The 23,534-nt window shown below is 41.7% G+C and overlaps 2 protein-coding genes across 2 annotated transcripts in view; both read left to right on the forward strand.

The window, feature by feature from the left end:
• Positions 1-276, forward strand: part of prkcea (protein kinase C, epsilon a) — a 37,532-nt gene extending 37,256 nt beyond the window's left edge. The window contains exon 16 of the transcript XR_006842018.1: positions 258-276. The gene's annotated coding sequence lies outside the window, so the exon portion shown is untranslated. The remainder of the gene's footprint in view (positions 1-257) is intronic.
• Positions 277-7,102: 6,826 nt separating this feature from the next.
• Positions 7,103-23,327, forward strand: glud1b (glutamate dehydrogenase 1b). The gene is made up of 13 exons (XM_046376516.1): positions 7,103-7,699; positions 11,461-11,541; positions 11,870-11,925; positions 12,585-12,648; positions 13,340-13,434; positions 14,937-15,116; positions 16,829-16,966; positions 17,176-17,313; positions 17,444-17,524; positions 18,511-18,634; positions 20,303-20,394; positions 21,664-21,726; positions 22,299-23,327. The coding sequence occupies exons 1-13, from the start codon at positions 7,303-7,305 to the stop codon at positions 22,416-22,418; spliced, it is 1,629 nt and encodes a 542-aa protein (XP_046232472.1). The 5' UTR covers positions 7,103-7,302; the 3' UTR covers positions 22,419-23,327.
• The last annotated feature ends 207 nt before the right edge of the window (positions 23,328-23,534 follow it).

A 23,534-nucleotide genomic window follows, 5' to 3' on the forward strand; every position in this document is an offset into this window, starting at 1 on the left:
TCTTTTTCTTCACGGTTTTTCTCAAACTATTTTGCATGACTTCTGTCTCGTAAAAGAAAACTGGAAGTTTTAGGTGCAGACTGTGGTTGACAGACAGTTGGCGGGGAGTAGTGAAACTTAAAATGTTGATGAAAGCAGGCGGTTTGACTTTTTCCTGACCTCTCGGGTGGCCTGACCTTACTTCCTGTGGGGTTGCCTTCTGAGCCACCTGACACGTGGGGTGACATCTGACTGTCGAGCATAGACACAATGGACAGCACACACACACACACACACGCACACACAGTGTATACAAAGTGATACGCATTGTGCTGATGAGATGTGAGCAGACGCAAGTCAAAGCCACAGCTTCCTGAACAGAAACACTCAAGAGGAAAGTTCTCGTGGGAACTTTTTCAACTTTTTACCTCTCGGCCTCTCAATTCTCTCTCACGCACACACACACACACACACAAACAAGTTTCAGTTCAAATGGCTTAACTTGTATGAAAATGAAATGCAGTACTATTTGGTTGAAGTGTTTCGATCACTGTCAGTCAGGTTGTACCTACACTACTACATGACTTCACTGTATTGTACTTTGACATGCACTACACTCATCACACAGCTGCAGTTGTGAATTGAGGATGAAGATTTTCCACCCAAATATGTTGTTATTGCTAAGTACAGGATCTGAATATTTCTCATGCCACTAATACAAAGTGATCTAAATGCTGTTGACAGGACTGACATATGAGATTTGCACATCTGAAAGCTGTAATTAGCCCGCTTAGGTTTTTTTTCCCTGCAAATCACCAAATCAAAGCTTACTGATTTTTTTTTTTTTTTTAACAATAGGAACAACCGTCTTACACTTCTGATGCGATGGTTTGTGGGATTGTATTCTCACACACACACTGCAGCTGTGAAGGCAAACACTCGTACTCCATCTAGTGTTCAACTTAAATCAGTCAGCATCCTCTGCAAAGCAGCCATATTCCTCACTTTGGCTTTTGCTTATAGGACAGCTTCATGTCCTGTAAGATTCTTCCAGAGGCCTTTCTGTATATTCTTATAAAAATAAATACTGGTACAAAATGTGCTCTACCAGACGTGAGCCCGTTAGAAAACATGACATCACTTCGGTGGGGATTTTGCTTTGCCTTAAACATTACTCACTTTTTCCATTCTTGCGTCTGTATTGATTTGAATGCCCATTAATTGTTACCAGTGCAACAGCGCCCCCTTGTGGAGACCATAGAAAAACTACACCAAGCTCATAATATCTCAAGGAAATTCAATCGAATGCAACTGGACTGAGTTATTTGTCTTTGAAGACGTTTCACCTCTCATCCAAGAGGCTTCATCAGTTCATGCTCGCTTGGCTAGGATGGGACTAGTCCAACTAGCTGGTGTGGAGACCCAGGTGTTTAACCTCTGTGGAGGCATTCACATGGCCAGTGGTGTCATAGGCTCGTTTAGTGTCCCATTGTTGAGAGACAGTCGTTGGGGATGGTGAAGTTGGTTTCGACTTCGTTACTGCTCTGTTGTGTTATAACGACAGTCGTTAGAGTCACAGGGGGTCCTTTGTGAAAGGCAGTTGTTCTTAGAGGCTAAGTTGTTGACTCTCCTGGGAAGGGATGAAAGGGCAGCTTTGTAAATTGGAGATAGGTGGTGTCGCAGACCTCCTCCTCTGTTGAGAGATGGTTTTTCTAATTTCACATAGATGGCTTCTTTTACTCCTCTTTCAAACCATCTGTCCTCTCTGTCCAAGATGTACCTATCTCCAATTTACAATGCTGCCCTTTCATCTCTTCCCAGGAGAGTCAACAACTTCGCCTGTAAGAACAACTGCCATTCACAAACGGTGAAACGTCTTCAAAGACAAATAACTTGACCTGGATGAATGAGAACATTCACAGGCTTAACAAGCTCATAAAATAAATTCGAAATAAAAAGTGAAAGTGATATTGTATGAGTTCACCTAACCCGCACCACGTAGCAGAGCAATAAAGAAAATTCAAACTGCAAGCATACTTTCATTGATCCGAGTTAGTTAGTGTATTTATTTATCATTAAATAGATAGATACATAGATAGATACTATATTGATCCCGCGGGAAATTCATTCATTCATTCATTAGCCTGGTATGTGTATAATATTACAGAATGGCCATTCTAGTCTCTTGGTTTTCAACTTGTCTTGCTTTTATTTATGCCTTCCTTCAAGAGGAAAAAATAAAAACTAAAAATTTTCCATTTTTGGTTTAACCATAAAAACTTTTTTTTTTGTTTGATTTCTCATTTTTAAATTGTTCTTGTATACTCATCAGTCAACTTTTTTACCTCCTGCCCTCTGGCAACTGACAGTTCAGCATCTTCTTGGTAAAATCAACATAATTTAAATTCTTATCCACAAAAATGATTTTCTCTCTTATCACGGCCAGAGTTGATACGTGATACGTGTCATATTGGATGATATTAATCATACATAGTCTGATTGGTGTGATTTGCGTATGAAAATTGGTGGTCAAAAATCACATATTTCTAGATACAAGCTCCCTAAGTTGGTTTCGCACATTAATATTTATTCTAATGGTATATTTAATTTCAAAATTAAGTTTTGTGTTCTTCATCCTGCAGTCTGTTCTCTGAACCTCAGTCTGTTCTGATCATTTACAGTGAAATTTTCCATGTTTAAAGATTAACTCCCTGTTCTCTCCCTCTGCTTTGAGGGAATAAAACATGTTTGTTAGCTTAAACAAAAAACAAAACTCTTATGAAATTGTTTTTTTGTGTGTGTTTCTTCATTTACTTTACATTTGCTCTACACACACACATATAACCTGCAATAAATTAACTACTAATGTCTGCTAATGCCATAATGCCCCCTCAGCCCGCATCTCATATGTTGCTTTTATTTTCATTTTGGTTTCATTTTACTGAAGCTCATAGTAGCTAACTCACACTCACACACTGTTTGATTTTTCTGAAAGGGACACTCAGCACCGCTTGTTGGATTCTTTCATACTTTGCATTAGTTTGCTGAAGCGACGTTCCGGTTGGTCGTGTCCCTGCTGGTTTTCAAGGTGACCCTGGCAGTTGTTGGTGTAATTTGTGTCCCTGCGTGTTGCTTCAGAAGCCTGATCACTCCGGTATGAGCGAGTCTGAGGCACAGAGGGTGGAGAGAAGTGGTGGAGGAGGTCATGGTGGCGGGCTGAGGGTTTAATTTCATACTGTCCTGGGCCGCCACTTTAAAGGAACAGACTCAGAGACAAGACTCAGATAGAAAAGCAGAAAGACGGGCCCCATTCCTCCAAACTCTGGTGCATTTCCAGTAAAATCAACATGTGACCTCACTGAGCAGGCCCTTGTTTAACCATTTTCCTCCCCCTCCTCTCCTCCCCCACAGTCACACCCCCATGGCTGGGTGGGTGGTGTCGGGTTTTCAGCCAATGACATGACAGTGCTCATCCTTTGAAACACAACCGTGATAAATCAGTGCGTGTTTCCCAAGCAGGAAAACACTGAGAGAGGATGGATGATTTGATTAAAGATAAACATAAGACACACAAAGCAGGAAACTGCTGGTGGGGTGAGGAGATTGTGCACAGCTAACCAAAGGAAATCAAGTCATAGTTTTTCTCGCAGCTATTTTTATTTAATTATTAATTGAATTTTATTGCCCATTGCTTTATTGCAGAATTAATATAAAGGTCCATCCAGATAATAGAAAAGGGGAAAACGGCTGAAATGACCTCTGATGCCGAGCTCACAGTTCAGCGTTAACGTGTCTTGCAGGTTTGTTACTTGGTGCACACGAGATCAGGTTTAAGAACCTCATGTGTCGCACCTTTCGAGCACGGGGGAAATTCATTGTGCTTTACATGAGAAACAACAAAGAGGGAAAAAAATACAAATGAAAAACAAATAAATAAATATTACAGGCAAAAGTAACTGACAGAAACATGGCAGTGAAAACGCTGCAGGAGAGCTTTAAGGGCTGATTTGAAAGCAGGTAAAATTAGAGCACTTAAAGGGATGGTTCGCCCAATAACGTTGGATCAATACATTTGGGAACTTGCAAATTTCAGTATGTGGACAACCTCTGCTTGTCTTTGCGTTTTTTTGTCGTGTACCTTCATTAGTCCGGAGTCGGATGTGCACGTTTATGTATGGATGAGTGAAGCAACATTCATAATTTTTCAAGTAAAGTCCTTCTTTACGATTACTTTGTGAGGAGCGACGGAGGCCTTAGCTCCTGTTAATCTTTACTGCTGTTTGCTTATCTCTCAGAAAGAACAGACCTGACAAGCAGACATATGAATACTGAGATAGTCTTTCCCTTCTCCCCACTGTTCTAAGGGAAATATGTTTCCCCGCAGCTTGCGGTCAGGATATCAACTTTTAAGAGACAATAAAGCTATATGGCCCTGTAGTACATAGATAGAACAATGAGGAGATAAGCACTACTGTTATTGCATTAGTAATAGTGAAAGAGTGCCTTCACTTTGTGTCTGTTGCAATGAGCAACTTGATTACTATTGATTACTTTACACAACCGATATCAGGATACAGGAGGTTCAGAACATTTAGCAACTAAATCTCCACCAAACCTGTGTGTGTGTGTGTACGACTATTTATACATCACACACCTGAAAGAGCCATAATCCAGTTTGCTTTTCATATTGTGCAACCATATGTTTGTCCCACCGTTTAAGCGTAGAGAGTGCATCTGTATCTGCACCCAGGGGCATGATCTGATCTTATCTTCTGTGCAGAGTCCACAGGTGTAAGCACAGGTCAGGGCCTTCATTCAGACAAGCTCGGCACGAAGGCTTTCGCTCGCTCTCCATGCGCCATATACAGCGGCAGACAATATTCAGGCACATACACGTCCGTGAGCATGTGTGAAATACTGTGAACATGCAGTGAAGCCACATAAGAGCTATGATATGTTAGCTGTTCTCAGACAATTGGAGCAAATTCGGCATCACGAGCACTAAAATGGAAATCATTCCCCTTCAGTATAATGAGGCTAAGACTCCACAGCCATGTGAGCGCCTTTGTGATGCTGCATGTGCCTCGCATGTATGTAACCGTAGTTCAGAGTATTGGTGTGCTAGCAGTTGCTAATTAGAGCGAGACAAAATGTTCTGCTGTGGTTGAAGGGATTGTCAGTAGACTTTTGTAGGTATTTCAAAGCATTGAAAAAAATACTATTTTTAAATGATGGTGGCACTACAGATGTTGGCTCAAAGTGGTGGACTGACTGACTGACTTTGTCATCTCTAAAGAGCCATGTCGCTATCACCAAAAGCTCTGCTGATTGGCTAATCTGTAGATGGTATCTCTGATGCATTATTCCTATGCTGAGTCAAGAGATTTTATCTTGAACAACCCGGTGGTGCCGTTGCAGCTCAGTGGAAGAGACTCACCCTCCCCCTCTTCGCACACACACACACACACACACACACCCCTCTGCTTTGTCCTGGCTGTCTCTGAAATGCTTTGCATCAACCCCCCAGTCACACACACACACACACAACATAAATGACCTGCTGCCCTAAATTACGCCTCTCTCTTTTCTTGGACACACATTGCACAGAATAAAATGCTTGTATGCACACACATTCATATACCATAGCGCGCACACACACATGCACACACGCACACATACACACACACACACACACACTCACACATCTAGACAGAACATGTATATGATGTAGACTGTTTGCCAATATGACATTTGCAGTGCCAGTATGAAAAATGTGTGATTGATACTACCAGGCCATTGCTGGTTTTATGATTAAGCACAACAGGAAAACAGTCAGTTCTGCCTCAGGTCTGTGGTCTCTTCAGGTGTCAGCTTGGCTCTAAGCCATATGAGTTTTGGAAGCCCATACTGATGCCTTTCAAAGGAAACTGTCAATAATCAATAACTTGTTGTCATGCCAGTTTTGACGCAGAGATGTCAGAAGTCTTTTATTGTTAGCCAGGCTGAAATGTTCCCATAACCTTTAACATTCCAGGTTCTCAGAGATGAATCCTGCTGATTTTGTTGATCCCATCCCTCGACTCTTCGTCTAGTGCAGCTTACGGGTCAAAAGCGTCACCTGTCCAGTAACATATCCCAGCATCCGCTGTGCAAGGACATTGTGTGGACATTCATGGTTGCAATTTGGGATCCCCTGACTTTTCCACTTGTGCAGCTGACATTTCTGGTGCACCTGCTAAACATCAGCATGGCAGCCTGCTGATTTTAGCATTCAGCTGGTATAGCATCACAGAGTTGCTAGCGTGGCTGTAGAATTTTTTCTTATTAAGCCCAATGTGGACATTTTTCAGTAGTCAGTTATTAGACACAAACTGTACCAGATCAAGCGTTCGCCATATCTATGTGCCCATTAACTGTAGCTACCCACGAGGGTTGTTAATGACTGATGCAAATACAATGGACCTTTTCATCATCTCCCACCTGATTCTCTCTCTCTCTCTCTTTTCTCCCCCCATGGCTGCGTCAACTCACTCGACAGATCAGGGAACTGCTGATGACAGCAGGCCTTGCCAGATCCTTTGAACAAACCACAAAGTACAAAACCCTGTGGTTGTTGTGTAAAAGCTAATGAATGACAAAGCTGACGCATTTCATGTCTGCCAGCTTATTTTCCTACAAAGTTAATGAAATAGTGATATATTTAATATAGCACTAAATTGTACTCAACATATTGAGCTGAATGAGAATTTTTATTATGCAGTCAGGTTATATATTATTTCCATGAGGTCATCAGGCTTCTGAATCATATTGGGATTTTTATGTTATATAGTGATGATATGGCCAAGAGTTGGTGTGTTCTGTGCGCACATCACCATTTTTATTTTATATATTGCTTTTTATCATATCACCTTTAACCGATATTAACACCCACAGATCATCGCGACACTGTCCACAATTATCATTTAAAGCCGTATTAAACTCGTCTTCATAAAAATAAATTAGTGTAACTATTCCTTTTTTTCAACCCAAACCGCAAAGCCGGGGGCGCGCGCTGCCAGTTGCTTCACACGGGCGCGCGCCTCCCTCAGTTCTTCTCTTCCGCGTGCGTCCCGAGGAGCCCCCACTGCTCTTCTTGGCTCGTGCTGCCTTTTAAAGCAAACCGACACAGCATGTTATTCCCCACTCGGCCAGAGGACGGGACACGGTGAGGAGCTGCTGTGTCGCTTATTCTACCCCCCCTTCTCCTGTCGTCACCCCCCATTGTCCTTGTTGCCTTTAGTTGCCTTTTTATTAGTTCGTATACACGATTAGTTAGTGTCAGTCATGTATCGCTATTTCGGGGAGCTGCTGAGCCGCTCTGCGGGTAGTGCTCTGGCCTCTGGGTGCGTGGACTCCGCTCTCCCGGTGTCCTCGTCCCTGATGCGGGTCCGTCACTATGCCGATGCAGCGGACAAGCCTGACGATCCCAACTTCTTCAAGATGGTCGAAGGCTTCTTCGACCGCGGAGCCGCCATCGTGGAGGACAAGCTGGTGGAAGATCTGAGGACCAGGGAGAGCCCCGAGCAGAAGAGGAACCGTGTGCGGGGCATCCTGCGCATCATTAAGCCCTGTAACCACGTCCTCAGCGTGTCTTTCCCCATCAAGAGGGATAACGGAGAGTGGGAAGTGGTGGAGGGCTACCGCGCCCAGCACAGCCAGCACAGAACACCATGCAAAGGGGGTAAGAACTGAGCCAAACCTCCCCGCCTGGCCGCTTTGACAGTTAGCTTTAGCCCGCTACTTAGCATTGGTTAGCAGAAATATTAGCTAGTTAAAAGCACAAAACTAAGGCAGCTGCTGTTAACGTGTGATTACGTTACTGTACCGTTAGCGCTACACACAGTTTCTCTGTTGCACCCTGAGCTTCGCATACAGTAAAAATCCATGTTTTTTTTTAAATAGCTGTTTATTTGTGTTGTTTGTTTCAAGTATCTTCCAACTGCGCACTGCTCACTGCTCACATGAGACTTTATGTGCACTTTACAGTGACCTTCCTGCTTACCTGTGGCTGTATTGTTTCTGTAGTTTGTTAGCTTGCAGGCTAGCTGGAAGCTAGCTGTCAAACTACAGCACATCCAATACGTCGTGGATATTGTTGAGCTTTATTTATTGATCTTAGATTTTAACTGTCATGTACAATAGTGCTGCCATCTCAAAATACGATGTCTTTTAATCCAGTGGTTGAAAAGTGGAAGAATGCACCATTTTGTGTGGTTATGTTCTGGTCTACTCTTATTCTTACTTGTGTGTCAGATATATGATGTGATGGACAGGACAGGCCTAGAGGCATCAGGTGTTATGTCATTGAGCATTTCAGGCCTTGGCTGCAGAAACACAAGGCTGACCACTGAAGAAATACTGCTTGTGCATCATTCTGTCAGGTGATTCATACACACAGCATAGATCTGTCAAATGCAAGACAAATGCACTCAATAGGGGCCTCATTCATTTTGTAGACAGATTTTAAAAACGCAGAAAAACAAAAAAACAGGCACTGTTCAAACACCTGCGATGTGTTAGCTTTGGGCAGAGTATGACAGTGATGTATGCTCTTTGGTTCAAAGTTCAAGGTTCAAAGCAGAGGCATGATGGGCTAGTGCTGCAGTGCACTCTGGGTTATTTGTGAAGAGGATATGATGTATAGGAAAATGGGAGGTGTGAGAGGTGGGGAGGGGGTGGTTGCCCTTCCAGACACTCCTATTTGTCAGCAGTGTGACAGGTGTGGGAGGGTGCTGTGCAGAGGAGGCATTCTCAGTAGAAAGAGAAATGCCATACAGTTAGACAGTCAGTCAAAGGGCGAGTTGGAATGGCGTGTCGTGGACATTGGCCTGCTGTTTACACTATGGAACCTTTTCACTGCTTGATCTTAAAAATGTAGAGATTCTGTCAAAGTTTCATTTATGGCACCTAGACAAAATATGACTTACACATTTCTCCCACAAACTGTTTTACAGTAATGGATCCATGCACCTATTTAGACTGTCCAGCTCGCTATCAGTGAGACCTCACTGAGAGAAACCACACAGGTATTATAAGAGCATTATTGCTGCTATCCATCTCATGAAAGACTGAGGAGAGCAGAGCATCACTTTGATCTAAAGCTACAGTGCATGGATTACCAAATATCCTCGCTCATGTTGTCTAACCCAGGTCCAATGTACAATTATCCAGTGGTCACAGTGGTAGGTAACATGAATCAAAGCAAGTATTAACTTTTGATCCATTTAGATTTAGTGGCACAAAATTGGTGAACAGAGTAAAACTCATCATTTGAGCTCAGCTTGTCAGTTTCGGTTAAAATATCTTGTACATAATAATAATTCCCATAGGCATCACCTTTTAAAACCAGAACTACTATAGAGGGTCCTACAATTAATTCAGAAGACACAATTTTATTTAAGTGACTTTTTTTCATTTTGATAGCCCTTTAAACAAGTGTCACAAGTCCTTTATGTCAAAGTGTTGAATAATAGGGGCGGGACAGGAGAAAGAGTGCATATTTTTCAGTGGGTTTAATAATTAATATAGCACATAGGCCCTTGGCTTTGTTCAGATCAAGCTATGAAGTGCAAAGGCTGTTTTTATGTGTGCATGTTGTGCTCATACACCCCCATTTAAGAGCCACATAGAGTGACAGCTGCTGAGCGTTTGGGGAAAGTTGTCCTGTTGTTAGCCTAAATTGTACCAACCTCTCAAGTTATGTTTAGTCTGCTAAACTGTCAGCGTCCTTCTCCTTTCTATGCAGAAGTTGAATAAATCTGCGGGATATTTCATGCCACTGTCAGCAAATGGAAACCAGCAGTATGTCTCCGGCCTGACTTTTGTAGGAACGCTGAATTTCATGGGCTTGGTTTATTTTCAAAAAATCTTCCCTCCAAGTCACTGGAATGTGTTTACAGATATGTCTTGGATCTGGTTGCTGTGGTGAGTTGTTAGCTGGGTGGATAAATGAAAGGTTGTATGGGGGATGGGCTGGCAGATGTTTTTTTTTTTCCTTCTTTTAATTTGATCAGCGAGCTCAGGATTGTCCTCTGCGGGGCGGAGTTTACTCAGTTGATCTTTGGATGAAAGGAAATAAAAGATGGGGGAGAACCGCTGCAGCACTCTGAAAGATGGAGCTTTGTTTTGAGAGATTTGATCTTTTCCTCTGACCGCAATAACGCAAATGGAACATTGTGTCATTAAATGGCACTTAAAGATGACGTTACAGTGGGCGGGTTTTAGCTTCCAGTCCAACACATGAAAATAGACTTGCACACAGCACTTTTGTCCCGAGAAAGCAATCTGCCATCTTTGTGCTGTTTGCCCTTGGGTTTCTCTGTGTAAGCTAACTCTGGATGAGCTATATTTGGTATTGCTGGACAGTATCGCGCTCTCTCTCTCTCTCGCGCGCTCTCCCTCTCTCTCTCTCTCTCTCTCTCTCACACACACACACACACACGCACACACACACACAGTGAGATGGAGTACTGTGAGTTGGGCAGCCCATCTGTGTGATCTCATGTAACGCCACAAGTAGGCTGACTCACACATGTTACTGTGCCGACTGTAGTAAACCCCAGACAAGAGGAAGGAATGACTGCAGTTAGAGAGCAGGGGGGGAAAGAATGGAGGGCAGGGATTGGTTCATACGGTCTCCACCCGCCCATTGCTGCTACCACGACTGCTGGGCGCAATCAGTGATCCCTGACCTGTTCATGTGGTCTAGTGTGGTTGTTAAGAGCATACTGGTCCAGTCCAGTCCAGTTGTTGACAGTGCTCGGTCTCTGCTTTTCATTTCCTTTTTGTTTGTTGCATTACATGTAGCGGACAGTTTCGGTGAAGGCTAATGATTTTCTCACGTTACAGTGAGAACACTGTAAGGGTAATTTTTATTCCTCTGTTCCGTTTTTGGGTCTAAATGACTTAATAAGTGCAAGAAGTTTTGGAATTGGTCGAGCAGATCGTATGAGCTGGCAGCCACGAAACAGGCTGCTATGTTAGCCTTTTTGATGAGTTAATTTGAGGGTCCATTTATGCTTAAATAGAAAGGGTATTACTCTTTAACAAAAGGGTACACCTTTGCACAAATCCATGACACTGTCAGACACTTAGGATAGCAATCTAAACCTCTCTGTGGCGAAAACGAGCTCCCTGGGTATTATGTCTGAGGTGATGTGCTGGACCAATTTGAAAACTTGCACATTAGTCTTGTAGAAACAGGACACACACATTTAAACATACTGTAATCACTCTTCACTTTAATACTTCTGGCAGTATACGAAACTTGTAACCTAACATGTAAAAATGTCAAAATACAGTATGCACTGATTCAGGTGAAATCTGTGTTTGTTTTTACCAGACAGAAGAATCAATATGAACATAATAAATGCATTTTTTTAGACTTTCTTTGTATGCTGGCCATGTTATAAACTTTTCTCTGTATGTGTGTGTTTCCCTCAGGTATCCGTTACAGTACAGACGTGTCTGTGGATGAGGTCAAAGCCCTGGCCTCTCTGATGACCTACAAATGTGCCGTTGTTGGTAAGTATTAAAGTCGTAACTTTCCACAAATCCTCCTGCTGGTTATCTTGTTATCTCCACATACATATCAGGATCGTTTGTCCCACCAAGTTTTTGTCATTTATCCACCTTAGATTTAATGTTGAAAAGCTGCCAAGGCACTGGTTAAGACTGCATTTGCCAGGATGTTAATTGTCATACAATAAAGTTATCCATCTTTTCTTTCTGCTTCTTGTCCACTGATTCCGCATTAAAAAATATGAATCTACATTTGGGTATTAATGTAATTTGTGTTTGGCCGGACCATGTGAATTTTCTGTGATTTATAAGTTGCATTATTCTCCTCCAGATGTGCCATTTGGGGGAGCCAAAGCTGGGGTCAAGATCAACACCAAGAATTATTCTGTAAGCCCTCTAATGTCAATCTCCTCCCCTTACATGCACATGTAGGGATGAACAGACGTGTGTAACTGTGTCATAACATGTGCAGTAAAGCCTGAGATGAGCACTTGAAATTAGTAGGACAGGCAGGTTTCGGAGGGATATTTATGACAGTCTTGTGTTTATCTCTTTTCCTCACATCCAATCAAAGAAAGCGGATGATTTAATCACACTGGAATGCAGGACTCCTGCATGCTTGTTTACATTCAGCTCTTGAAACAGATAATCATTTGTGTCTTTGAAATCTTTCTTTAGATTAAATTTTAGTTTATGGTCTGGAAGAATTGTAGTGCCAGAAGAAAAGCCGATTCTTTCTAGTTAAAGTTAAAATTTATTCAATTACCTGACGATGCCTTTTCTTGATGAAGGAAGGTCAGTGAGCTCAAAGTTAACTCGAAGGAAACCCCTGAACAAAAACCTCACTTTTGTCATCTTTCTGAATACATAAGAGAAACATTTGCTTTATATGAACAAGATACTGTTTGGGTCGCTGTTAGTAATGCACTGTGTTATTTTGCGGCCCATTTTTTGTTTATTACTTTGCTTATTTGAATGTTGTCGTGCAGTGTAACCAAGCAACAACATGTTTCTCATAAACCCTTTAATGTTTCTTCCTTTCCCAGGATAATGAGCTGGAGAAGATTACCAGGAGATTCACCATCGAGCTGGCCAAGAAGGGTTTCATCGGTGCGTACATGTGTGAATTTAAACAGTTGATTTAATTGCTTACTGTTAAAGCACAAAAGCATTTTTAGAACTTGTGGGGGTTTTAATTTCTTGCACTGCTTGGTATTTGTATGTGACGCTGGTCATTATTCAACTTACAATAGCTGTAGTGGTGAGAGGTGGATGTTACCACCCAGAGAAGTCAACATTTCCTGCCACCTAGCGCTGTTTTTTTCATGTTGGGGTAGCCCAGGGTGTGCCTGTGTCAACTGAAAAGTGAGACAGTTATGGTGAAATAGAAGAAGGTAAAAGTCAATGAGGAAATCAAACTGCCAGTTTATTTAACTTTTAAGTTTCTGTAAAAGGTTGCAGTATCATTGTTAACAACCAGCAAACATGTTCAGTTCAAGCACGGCAAAGAGAGAGAGAGGGACAGGCATAGTTGCGTAATGTGGTGAGGTTTTGTACAAGTAAATTCCATACACTATGAAGGCAAAGCTGCATGCATCATTGCCCTGTTCGGTCCGGGTGAGTGGAACATCGTCAAACTGCCCCTGCTGAGAAAGTCATCCTGTCCTGTCCCTGCCCCCCACTCCTCTGCATGCCTGCTTCTGTTTTTGGACCTTGTTCTAGTGTATGAGGTCCCCGAGGTCACATGTGACACAAAGACACAAAGTCTGGTACTCTAATGTCCCCTGTCTTTCATGACCAGGACCTGGCATTGATGTCCCCGCCCCAGACATGAGCACAGGAGAGAGGGAAATGTCCTGGATCGCCGACACATATGCCAACACCATCGCACACACTGTGAGTTCTCAGGCACACATGACCAATTTGTATGACTTGGCTGGTTTTGGGTATGAATCTTAAAATAGGAAAAAAAGGGAAGGGAAAGGGAAGAATGAGTCACATGTAAACTATGAGCAGTGGTTTTCCTGCCACTCCCTTCCCAGACCGTGGAGTCTATCCTCCTCTCTTTAAAGCAGTTTTACACATGAGGGGTGTGTGTGTGTATGTGTGTTATCAGTTAAACATTTCCATATCAAAACATGTCGAACAGGACATGTTTGACTAAAGATGGAAAATATTTACCCATGTGTGTTTGGGCTTGTATTCATATGTATATCACAGCTGCTTTGACTGTCTTGAGGTAAAGGAAATGTTTAAAGATGAAATTTAGAAGCTGCTTTGTTGAGAGAACCCAACTGATGTTACACTAGATGTGACCTGAGTGGTTATTAGAGCTCATACGATTTGTCAAAATGGATAAGAAGTTAGAAATGTTAAAAATGGCAAACGTTTTCTGGTTCCAGCTTCTTTAATGTTAGGATTTGCTGCACTTTGTCAAGTGAAAATGTTGGTGTTGAACTTTAGTCAGACAAAATGGCATTAAATGGCCGTGCAAATTTAAGATTAAGTGACTAATTGTAAAAAATAGTCCATAAAGTAATGATTATTTCATAATTATTTGATCTGCCGACTACAACCATTGTCATCCATTATAGTGAATACATTTTATTTATTTTCTGCTAAAATCCACATTTAGTGTTTCAGTGATTCTGAATTTCGTACATAATTACACATGCAGCCTCCTCCTTTCTTCATGTTACTCAGTTTCCTTTTCTACTCACGTCATAAACCTCCTCTTGCTTTACTCAGGACCAAACTAGTACTTGTGTGTCCTCTATTCCAGATACCCCTGCTAGGGCTTTAGAGTGGGTGACACATTCCTTCTCTGGGTATCTGAGGGCAGAGGATTATGGGTAGTGAGTACTGAAGTGCTGTCAGCTGTCGCACTGCCTGGCACTGTGGCACTACACAGCTTCTTTCTGTGTGTATGCCAGGCAGTTTACACCATGTCCAAAGCTGAAGCCAATGCACAAAAGAAAGATGCAGTAAAACTTAAGGCCACTAGATGCTGGTTCCCAAAATTCTAAGACCATGTTGAATTCGGCTGGAAAAAGAAACGACCCATTTTAACAGATTAAGATATAACTTATATATAACATTTTTCCAGAATGAAGTTTTGGTCTCAGTGTTAGTTTTAAATTGGTATCTGACAACTTAGAATTTAATTGGAGATATTAAGTATAGTATGTTTCAGGCTTCCTTTGCTTAATTGATGCACATCTTGGCCACAGTTTGGTGCTTGTTCTCTTAGTGCTGTCCTAGAGTGAAAAAAAAATAAATAAATAAAAGTTTGAAAAAATATCCTTTGGTAATCTGTTGGCATTGTTACCAATGCTGTATACACAATCTTCTCCAGACTATGGCCTGTGTGCTCTAATCTTCTCTGTATGTGTGTGCAGGACATCAACGCCCATGCGTGTGTGACAGGAAAGCCCATCAGCCAGGGAGGAATCCACGGACGCATCTCAGCCACAGGTCGTGGAGTTTTTCACGGCATCGAGAACTTCATTAACGAGGCGTCCTATATGAGCATGCTGGGCCTGACACCAGGCTTCCAGGACAAGACCTTCATCGTCCAGGTACACACACACACGCGGTTTGATCATAGCAGAAACTTGTTACTCAAGACGAAAGATGCGATGTACTGCAGATATTTGCTCACAGATACTCGCAGGATTTAAAGCTGTCATTAGATTTCATGATGAGGGGTTTTAGAGCTGCGCCTCAATCAGAGCAGTGCCATCTGTTTTAGCCCGGGCCTGATCTCCTCACACCAATCACACAGCATGAGAAATGATGATTCAGTAAGAGACTGTGATCAATTGATCAGTTAAGTCTTTTAGTAGGAACTCCTCTAATTCCTGCATTGCTTTAACACCAAGGATGAAATGTTGTCAGTGGAGTATCATACCGTGAATGACGATGCAAATGAACTTCACGCAAGTCTTAAAAGTCTTAATAAACCAAGAGGCAATAGAAAAAAAACAGTACAAAGAGCACAGTGAGTTACACTAAACATTAAAATGAGCGAAAGGCCATTCTCTCCCTCAGGATATCTCTGAATTCAACTCTGTCATTCTGTAAGAAGAGAAGTACATCTGTGGTAAGGAAATCTCAGAGCTTGGTTTGTTCTCTTGGGCGGTTTCACTTCCATTTGTCACATGGCAGCTCCTCACATGTCACGGATACAGACACACCAACACTGGCACATGGCTAGGGAGCCCCTAGGCCACTGGCCCCTACTGCTTTTCCTAGAATGCTATCTATAACCACTCGTTCACGACAACAATATAACCTGGTGTACTGTTTACGACCCTTTCTCTTCAGATCAATTTGTGTCTCTGCCAGGGTGGCTGTGTAACATTCAGACACATACAAGAGGATCTGCTCTTTCTTGTTTCCTCACACACCTGCAGTTATCTCTTCCTTGCTTTGTAGAAATTTTACAGAGAGGTAGATTTTTTTTTCATGCTGAAAGGGGATGGTGTTGGTGGAAGGGGGGTTGATCTGAGTGAAGGACGCCATTGAGGAGGTGAAGAAGCAGTGACGAGCTGAATCATGACGTGAATGTTCAAAAAGCTAATCCTGTGTGAGTGTGTTTGAGGATTATGTTGTGCTGAGATTAGATTTTCTTAGAGATTTAGTGAGTGAGGAGAGTGCAGATCTCTAGTGTGGTTTGAAGATCAAGACATGGCATGTTTTTACTCCCCTATCGCACAAAAAAATAATCAACAGTGATGTCAGCTTTTTGTATCCCTGGATTCCTGCAGTTCTGTTAAATCCAAGTTATGGATGTGATGAAACTCTATATACCACGAGATTTAAAAAACAAATGGAGAAACCTTTAAGAGATTTTGCTACTCCATTTATACAGCAGCTGATATCCTTTAATCTCTGCTCTCCGAGGTTGCTGATCAGGCACTGAATTGCTGGATGTGAGCAATAAAGTGTTTTGATATATTCTTGTATTTATATACGTTTTAGCTTGTTAGCTTGCAACAGAGTTATTTATCCCTTCTGTCCAGCTGTACCTGTTTATTTGTCCTGTCTCCATTTCTCGTAGTTTAAACATATGGCACCTGTCTTCATGGTACGGTAGATGATGATGCTATAACCTAAACTGACCACATGGTGGCACCACAGTATGTAGTTGGATGGAACTGAATTGTATGGTTGAGTAAAGCAGAGCATAGCAGTTAAAGCTGTTTACTGTCGATGACGATTTGAAACTGAATACCATAGTGTTGTTGAACAGTTGTGATTTTTACCTTTTACTGTGACCTTTTCACAGGGCTTTGGTAATGTGGGTCTGCACTCCATGAGGTACCTGCACAGGTTCGGGGCCAAGTGTGTGGGTGTCGGTGAGATTGATGGGGCCATCTACAACCCAGAGGGCATCGACCCCAAACAGCTGGAGGACTACAAACTGGTACCATCACATCTGCAGTTACCTTGACTTCTATCTCCTTTCTTTCATCTTATTTATTTTTTACTCAGTGTTGTTCTCCCTTTTTCCTGTTTTATACATCAGTTCTGATTTTTTATTTTACTGATTAATTCTCACTTAAAAATATTGCTATAAAATCATTTTTCAACATTTTTCACCCTCCTGCGTTTGTGTGTCTGGACTTCCTGCAGAACAACGGCACCATTGTGGGCTTCCCAGGAGCTAAACCCTATGAAGGGAACATTTTGGAAGCCGACTGCCACATCCTGATCCCTGCTGCCGGAGAAAAGCAGCTCACACGTCACAACGCCCCCAGGATCAAGGCCAAGGTAAACACCAAGTGTGATTTACCCACAGTGCCGTGCTTTAAGTTTGTACCTGAATTCACATGGTTAAGGGGAGGGTAACTGGGTCGCAGTCTTGTGAAGTGTGTGTGTGTTTGTATTTTGTCTGTTCCAGATCATTGCTGAGGGTGCCAATGGTCCCACCACCCCAGACGCTGACAAGATCTTCCTGGAGAACAACGTCATGGTTATTCCTGTAAGCACATGCACACACTCACACACACACACACATGCACACAAACTATAAAGTTTTGCAGTATTCAATTGGAAGCATTAGCAACACTTTTACAAGAAGATATGAAGCTGATAAAAGCAAGTTTTTGAAACAAATCTAAACCCCAAATTTGTATATTGTATATATTTCTGGTTAGTTTAAGTTCATCAGCTGGTTTCTTGAATGCTAATCTCTCTCTCTAAACTAATGTGAGCTTTTCATACATCATTTGCAAGAATGGTGCTTGCAGTACAGCAGGTTTAAACATGATGAGTTGAAAAAATAAACTACGAGTTTAACGCCGAGTTACTTTTAGTGATGGCGTTATCGTCCTATTACTATGAGCGATGGGTTTGTACTTAACAGATACATTTTTTTGACAAAGTTGGACTGGTTAGTTTTGGTTATTTCACATGAGAGATCTGTGTGTGTGTGTGTTTTTATCTGAGCTCTTCTGAGTTGTTTTAATGCAGGTGGAAAACATGACACCACATACTTTTTAATACCAGTTAGAATTTAACAACATTAGATGACGGAGCCACTTGTTTGCGTTTCCTGCGCTGTCAATCATGTCTGATCAAACCACATGAACCGTCTCCTTCGGAGTGTTTTGTTGAGTGTTAAACTCCCATTAAATGCTTTGTTTTTTTTCTTCACTTTCCTAAATTTGATTATCACTTTATTTGGTCGTGAATTTAAAAAAAAACAAATCTGTAAATGTAGCATCATGAAATTCTCTTAATTCTGTTTTTTTGCTCTTGAACCTGTTTTGTGGAGACTGGTCAGAATAAGTATTTCACGAGAGCGTTTAATTTATGATGCATTCTAGTATCTTTATTCATTTTCTTCCCAAATCAAATCTCACAATCATGTTTACAATACAAAGAAAGTTTAATCAAAATAAAACAGATGAGTGAAGACTGTTCCCAGCAGGCAGGTGTGAGTGTCCTTGATGTTTCTTCCTGCAGGACATGTACCTGAACGCCGGCGGTGTTACGGTGTCTTATTTCGAGTGGCTGAAGAATCTGAATCATGTCAGCTATGGAAGACTGACCTTCAAATATGAGAGAGACTCAAACTACCACCTGCTCAGTGAGTACAAGCCTGCACTTTAGTCCTCAGTCCCTGACCTGCACACAGACTAGAGAGGCACATTCAGAAGACACATCATTTCTTATACATATGATGTGACAGTTTTAACAAAGTACATAAACACCAGAACCAGAAAGTGTACAGACGTGCAGTATATGACAAGTGCGTTGTAAATCAGACAAAAAGCATGTGATAGATTTTACAGCCCAGCTACCTATCAATGAAATAAAATGGTAGGAAAAGGTTTTGTTAGAGTGATCCCCTTTGTATTTTTTTGTGTTATTATTTCTGTCTGTTCTTACTTATTCATCAGACAATCTACTTCTTTTTTCCTGGGGATTGGGTTGTCTTGGCTGAGGGTGATTCTTGTAACCCACTACTCTTCCTTGTCTTCCTCTTCTTGATTTTCTTCCCTTTTGTTTAAGTTAACTCTTGCCAGCCCTGTCAGTGTGCTGGCTTCGGAAACCCTGGTTCTCATTTCCTCAAAATTGCTCTCAAAACGGTCCACATTTCTGTATACGATGACCATTCCTGTAGAATATATCTCTACGGCTTTTTTCCCCAGTAAATCATTAAGTTTTATTCTGCCATCATATTGCTTTTCCTCAAGCCTATAATTTCTCTTAAATTCCTCCAGCCACAGAGTTTGAAAGTTAGTATAGAAACTGAGTATTTTTTTTTCACCATCTCCATCAGAGAACAGCTTGTCTGGATTGTCTCTACGTGTTTTGTTTCTGAAATGCATCATTTGCCTCTCCCCCTGTTGTAATTTGTACTCAAAACGCACAGCCATCTGTATCAAAACAAAAAAAGAACCATTATTTTTGTACATTAACATGCTACTGATAAATGGTGTGATGCTTTCAGTAGTCAGACTTGCTGTGGTGTTATACCTTGAATTTCTCTTGGTGTTGTGATACTCTGGGTTACTTGGCCTGATGGTGGTTGCTCTGGTTCTACAGCTCCTGTAATCACAAGTCAAACCTCAAATCAAGATTCACATTAGATGTGAATGTGCTAGAGCCCAAGCTACCCAATATTTGAGTCTTTAGCTCCAGCTTCGCTATGTCCTGTAGGACACCTTGACATTTAACTCCTCACACTGGTGGTGCTCTAAGCTTTTACAAAATAATATTCTTAAACAGCTAAGTTCTGAAGTCTACACCATCTTGGACAACTTGTGTCATTCAGTCCTTTCCTAGCAGCTTACAGCTTACCTGCCTGTTCTACATCACAGACAAGACTGCTGGTGTGTTTTTAATTGTAAGATTAATTTGTTTTATTTAATTTTATTTAAACAGTTAAATCACAAATAAAACGGTTTCTTACTGAATCTCTGGAGCTTCAGGCGGCGTCAGTGACGTTGCTGTTCAGTTTCAGCAGAAGTTGTTGTCAGCTGGTGTGAAGCCTCTGTCTGAGAGGAGGATCTCTGTCAGACAACCTCCTGTCCTTTTCATTTATACTCTGTCTTTGCCACATACAGCCAGTCAAGAAAAGGCACAACTATTGTTCACCATGTATGGTCATATTACACAAACTAAAGAATGTCAAGTTGTGAAACTGGTTGAATTATTAGGGTGTGTTTGTCACTGGTAGTTGATGCAGGAAACAAAGAGGGTTCTGATGTCCCTTTAATTTCTTTTTTGCCTCCCCTGTTTTCCCTTCTAGTGTCTGTGCAGGAAAGTTTAGAGAGGAAGTTTGGCAAGCAGGGAGGACCCATCCCCATCGTACCCACCGCTGACTTCCAGGCCAGAGTCGCTGTGAGTAACATCTTCAAAAACTTCAAACTTTATTTTGTCAGTATATTTTTTACATACACCGACATGCTTTCTCTGCATGTAACCCATCACTGATTGAAACACACACACGTATGCAACATGCTGTGAAACGCACAGGAGCAGTGGGCTGCCATCTCAGGTGTCTGGGGAGCAATTGAGGGAGTTAAGTGTCTTGCTCAAGGGCACATCAGCCAAATAATGGAGGGAGGCATTGATCAATCTGCAGACACAGATGAATATTTGCTTTTATGAGATTGATGCCTATCAGGTCTGCACTGACACATACAGCCTCCAGGAATTAGCCACATTGTAGCCATCTACAGTCTGAAACTTGCCCTCTCCCACCTATTCATCCATTACATGTTACTGAATCAACTGCCAGTCATAGAAATGGAAGCATCACAGCCTCATACAGTGCTACCACCGCACTCGCAAGGCTGCGACGTGCTGATGACTTCATGCACATGCCAGAATTGTAGCCTTTACACCAGGGAGCTGCTTGGGGTTATTGGGTCTCACCATATTTATTAATGTGTCAGTCTAGCCTGTGGAGGGGTTTGTCGAGACTTGTTGGTTTGGTTGCACTTTGACAAGTTGATTTCGAGAAGCTAAGGGAATAATCAGGTGCTGATTGCTTTACCACCACGAGATACCCCACATATATATCAGTGTGCCCTGAAAGGTGCACAACTCATGAACTTGAAATACCTGTTACATTTAGAAGTTCAGACCTGAGGCAACTTCAGCCTCCTGGCACTGGATTTTTTCTGTGTTTTTCAAACAGTTCTTGCCACTGGACAGCATTCCTACAGTGTGTCACACCCAAGCACCTTTATCCCCTTGATTGACAGCTGTTCTATTTAAGGTTGATACTGGCAGCCTGGATTTATAAAAGCCAATTATAAAAATGGCAAGCCACAAAGGCCCTACCTTCACTTGTACACTCTCTGAATAAACAGTCGTAAAATTTCCATTAAGCCAGTGCACTGTCAGATAAAATGACAAGTTACCAGAGCCAAGCTGTGACTAGGAAAAAAACAACCATAAAAAAGTTTAAATGTTACATTTAGGCCTACCTGCTTCATATAAAAATGCAAAAAAGCTCCAAATTGTCAGTGGTAAAGCATGCAATAAAGCTGCCGTTTGTTATTATTAATGATGAACTGTTTTCTGTTGATTGTCTGAACGTTTGATCATGTCTGGATGCTGTTTGTGAAGCATCCTTCATGACTGTGTGCGCTTCCTTTGCAGGGTGCCTCTGAGAAGGATATTGTCCACTCTGGGCTGGCTTACACCATGGAGAGATCTGCCCGGGTAAGTGATCATACGGGATGTAACACAGAGAATGAAACATAGGAATTGCACTTCAGAAATTTGTGAAACGTGAGCTTAGCACAGTAGCTCCTGTTTCACCCTAAACTAATAAAATAAACTTAATAAAATACTGAATACTGAAATTCAAGTTAAAATTTACCACATTACATTTTGCTGTCTAAATAAATCTTGATAGCCTTGTTAGAGAGAAAGCGAATGTTGGTTTGTATTAAGTAGGAGAGTCATCTGAAGACTCCCAACTAGCGATCTGCAGGTCTTTGAAAAGTATTGAATTCAGTTCCCTCAAAACGATCTTTGATGGTCTAAAAAAACCTCTGCCAGTATCATTTAAAAAAAAAGGCATTAAATTGCATTTCACGTATCGAAGATCTTTAAAAAGTTTTGATTTGGTGAGCACTGCAGAAAGCATGTTCCAAGTTTCCCGTAAGTTTTAATTTGACATTGTTTTTGAAATTGTAATTATAAATTTTAAAGTGCAAGGGTGACTCAGTCCAATTTGACAATCACAGTCCTACGAAGGTGCTAAGACGTGTTCTCTTCTGCCTTTCCAGCAAATCATGCGCACGGCCAGCAAGTACAACTTGGGTCTGGACCTTCGGACGGCCGCCTACGTCAACGCCATCGAGAAGGTCTTCAAAGTCTACAACGAGGCTGGGCTCACCTTCACATAAATGGAGAATCACAAGCCACACGTCCTCTGCCTCCCCTCGCCTTCCTGTGATTGATCTCCCTCTCCCCCCTTCAGAACATATCACTGTTTACCGCTGCTCTTTGCCTCTATTACTCACACACACTCACACATACAGTGAGACATTAGCTGGTCTGGTATGTATCCAGTGAGCTTTGTGCTGCCATTATGCTGTATCTGCACCTCTGTTTAAATGTTGCCTTCTTCTTGTTTTCACCCTGAGTTTATATTGAGAAAAAGCAGATGGAGAGTTATGTCCTATCAGAATTAAAGGCTCCTGTCCCTGCCGCAGCTCTCATTTAAACGTTCATGTTAATGTTGAACGGCAGCCATGTTGAAATGCCCTTTTTGCGTTAGCCGATTGCACGTGTGACTTTCCTGTTGCGATTATTTCACTTTACAGCACTACAGATGCCTTATTTCAGAAAGAGGTCCTCTCTGAAAGTGGGATGACTGCTTCAGTTTAACTTTAATTAAAAGGGATTTAGATTTAATTTCATGTGGATAAAAGAGAATAGTAATTTTAAATGCTCTAAACTTGTAAAGGTTAGTGGTGAAGTTGGCAAGATTTAGAATTCCCAGTTTTTCATAGTTTGTGTTTTTACTGTTCGAGGTTTGATAGATGCTGTCCCACTCCTCGTTCGCTGTCCCCCCCCCCCGGTCGCTTTGTCTTGTTTATTAAACGCAGCTTCTCCCCCGACTCCTCCGCTGGCCAAGAGAGGGGAGCAGGGAGGGGGTTAGGTGTCCCTGTGACCGCCCGTACCCCTGGTTGAATTTTTCTCAGTTTTAATCGTCCAGTTCCTCAACATCAAAAGTGTTATGGAGGAAAATTACTTTTTATTTTTATTTTATCCATTTTTTTGGAAACCAATAAAATGTTCAATAAAAGGTACAACTGTGTGTCACATTAATTTATTTTCAAACTGTGTGGACTGTAGTGATGGGAAAATGGCCTACGTTCAGAGTGACGGCAGTCACAGAAATATTTAAGCCTAACTTTTAAGATTTATGTAAAATAATTACATGACAAAGTTCAATTTGATTTTTTTAAATCTTTGAACATAAACCTATCTAATAAACTTTACATGATGCATATGCA

This window comes from Scatophagus argus, chromosome 21 (genome assembly GCF_020382885.2).
Source record: "Scatophagus argus isolate fScaArg1 chromosome 21, fScaArg1.pri, whole genome shotgun sequence".
Lineage (NCBI taxonomy): Eukaryota > Metazoa > Chordata > Actinopteri > Scatophagidae > Scatophagus > Scatophagus argus.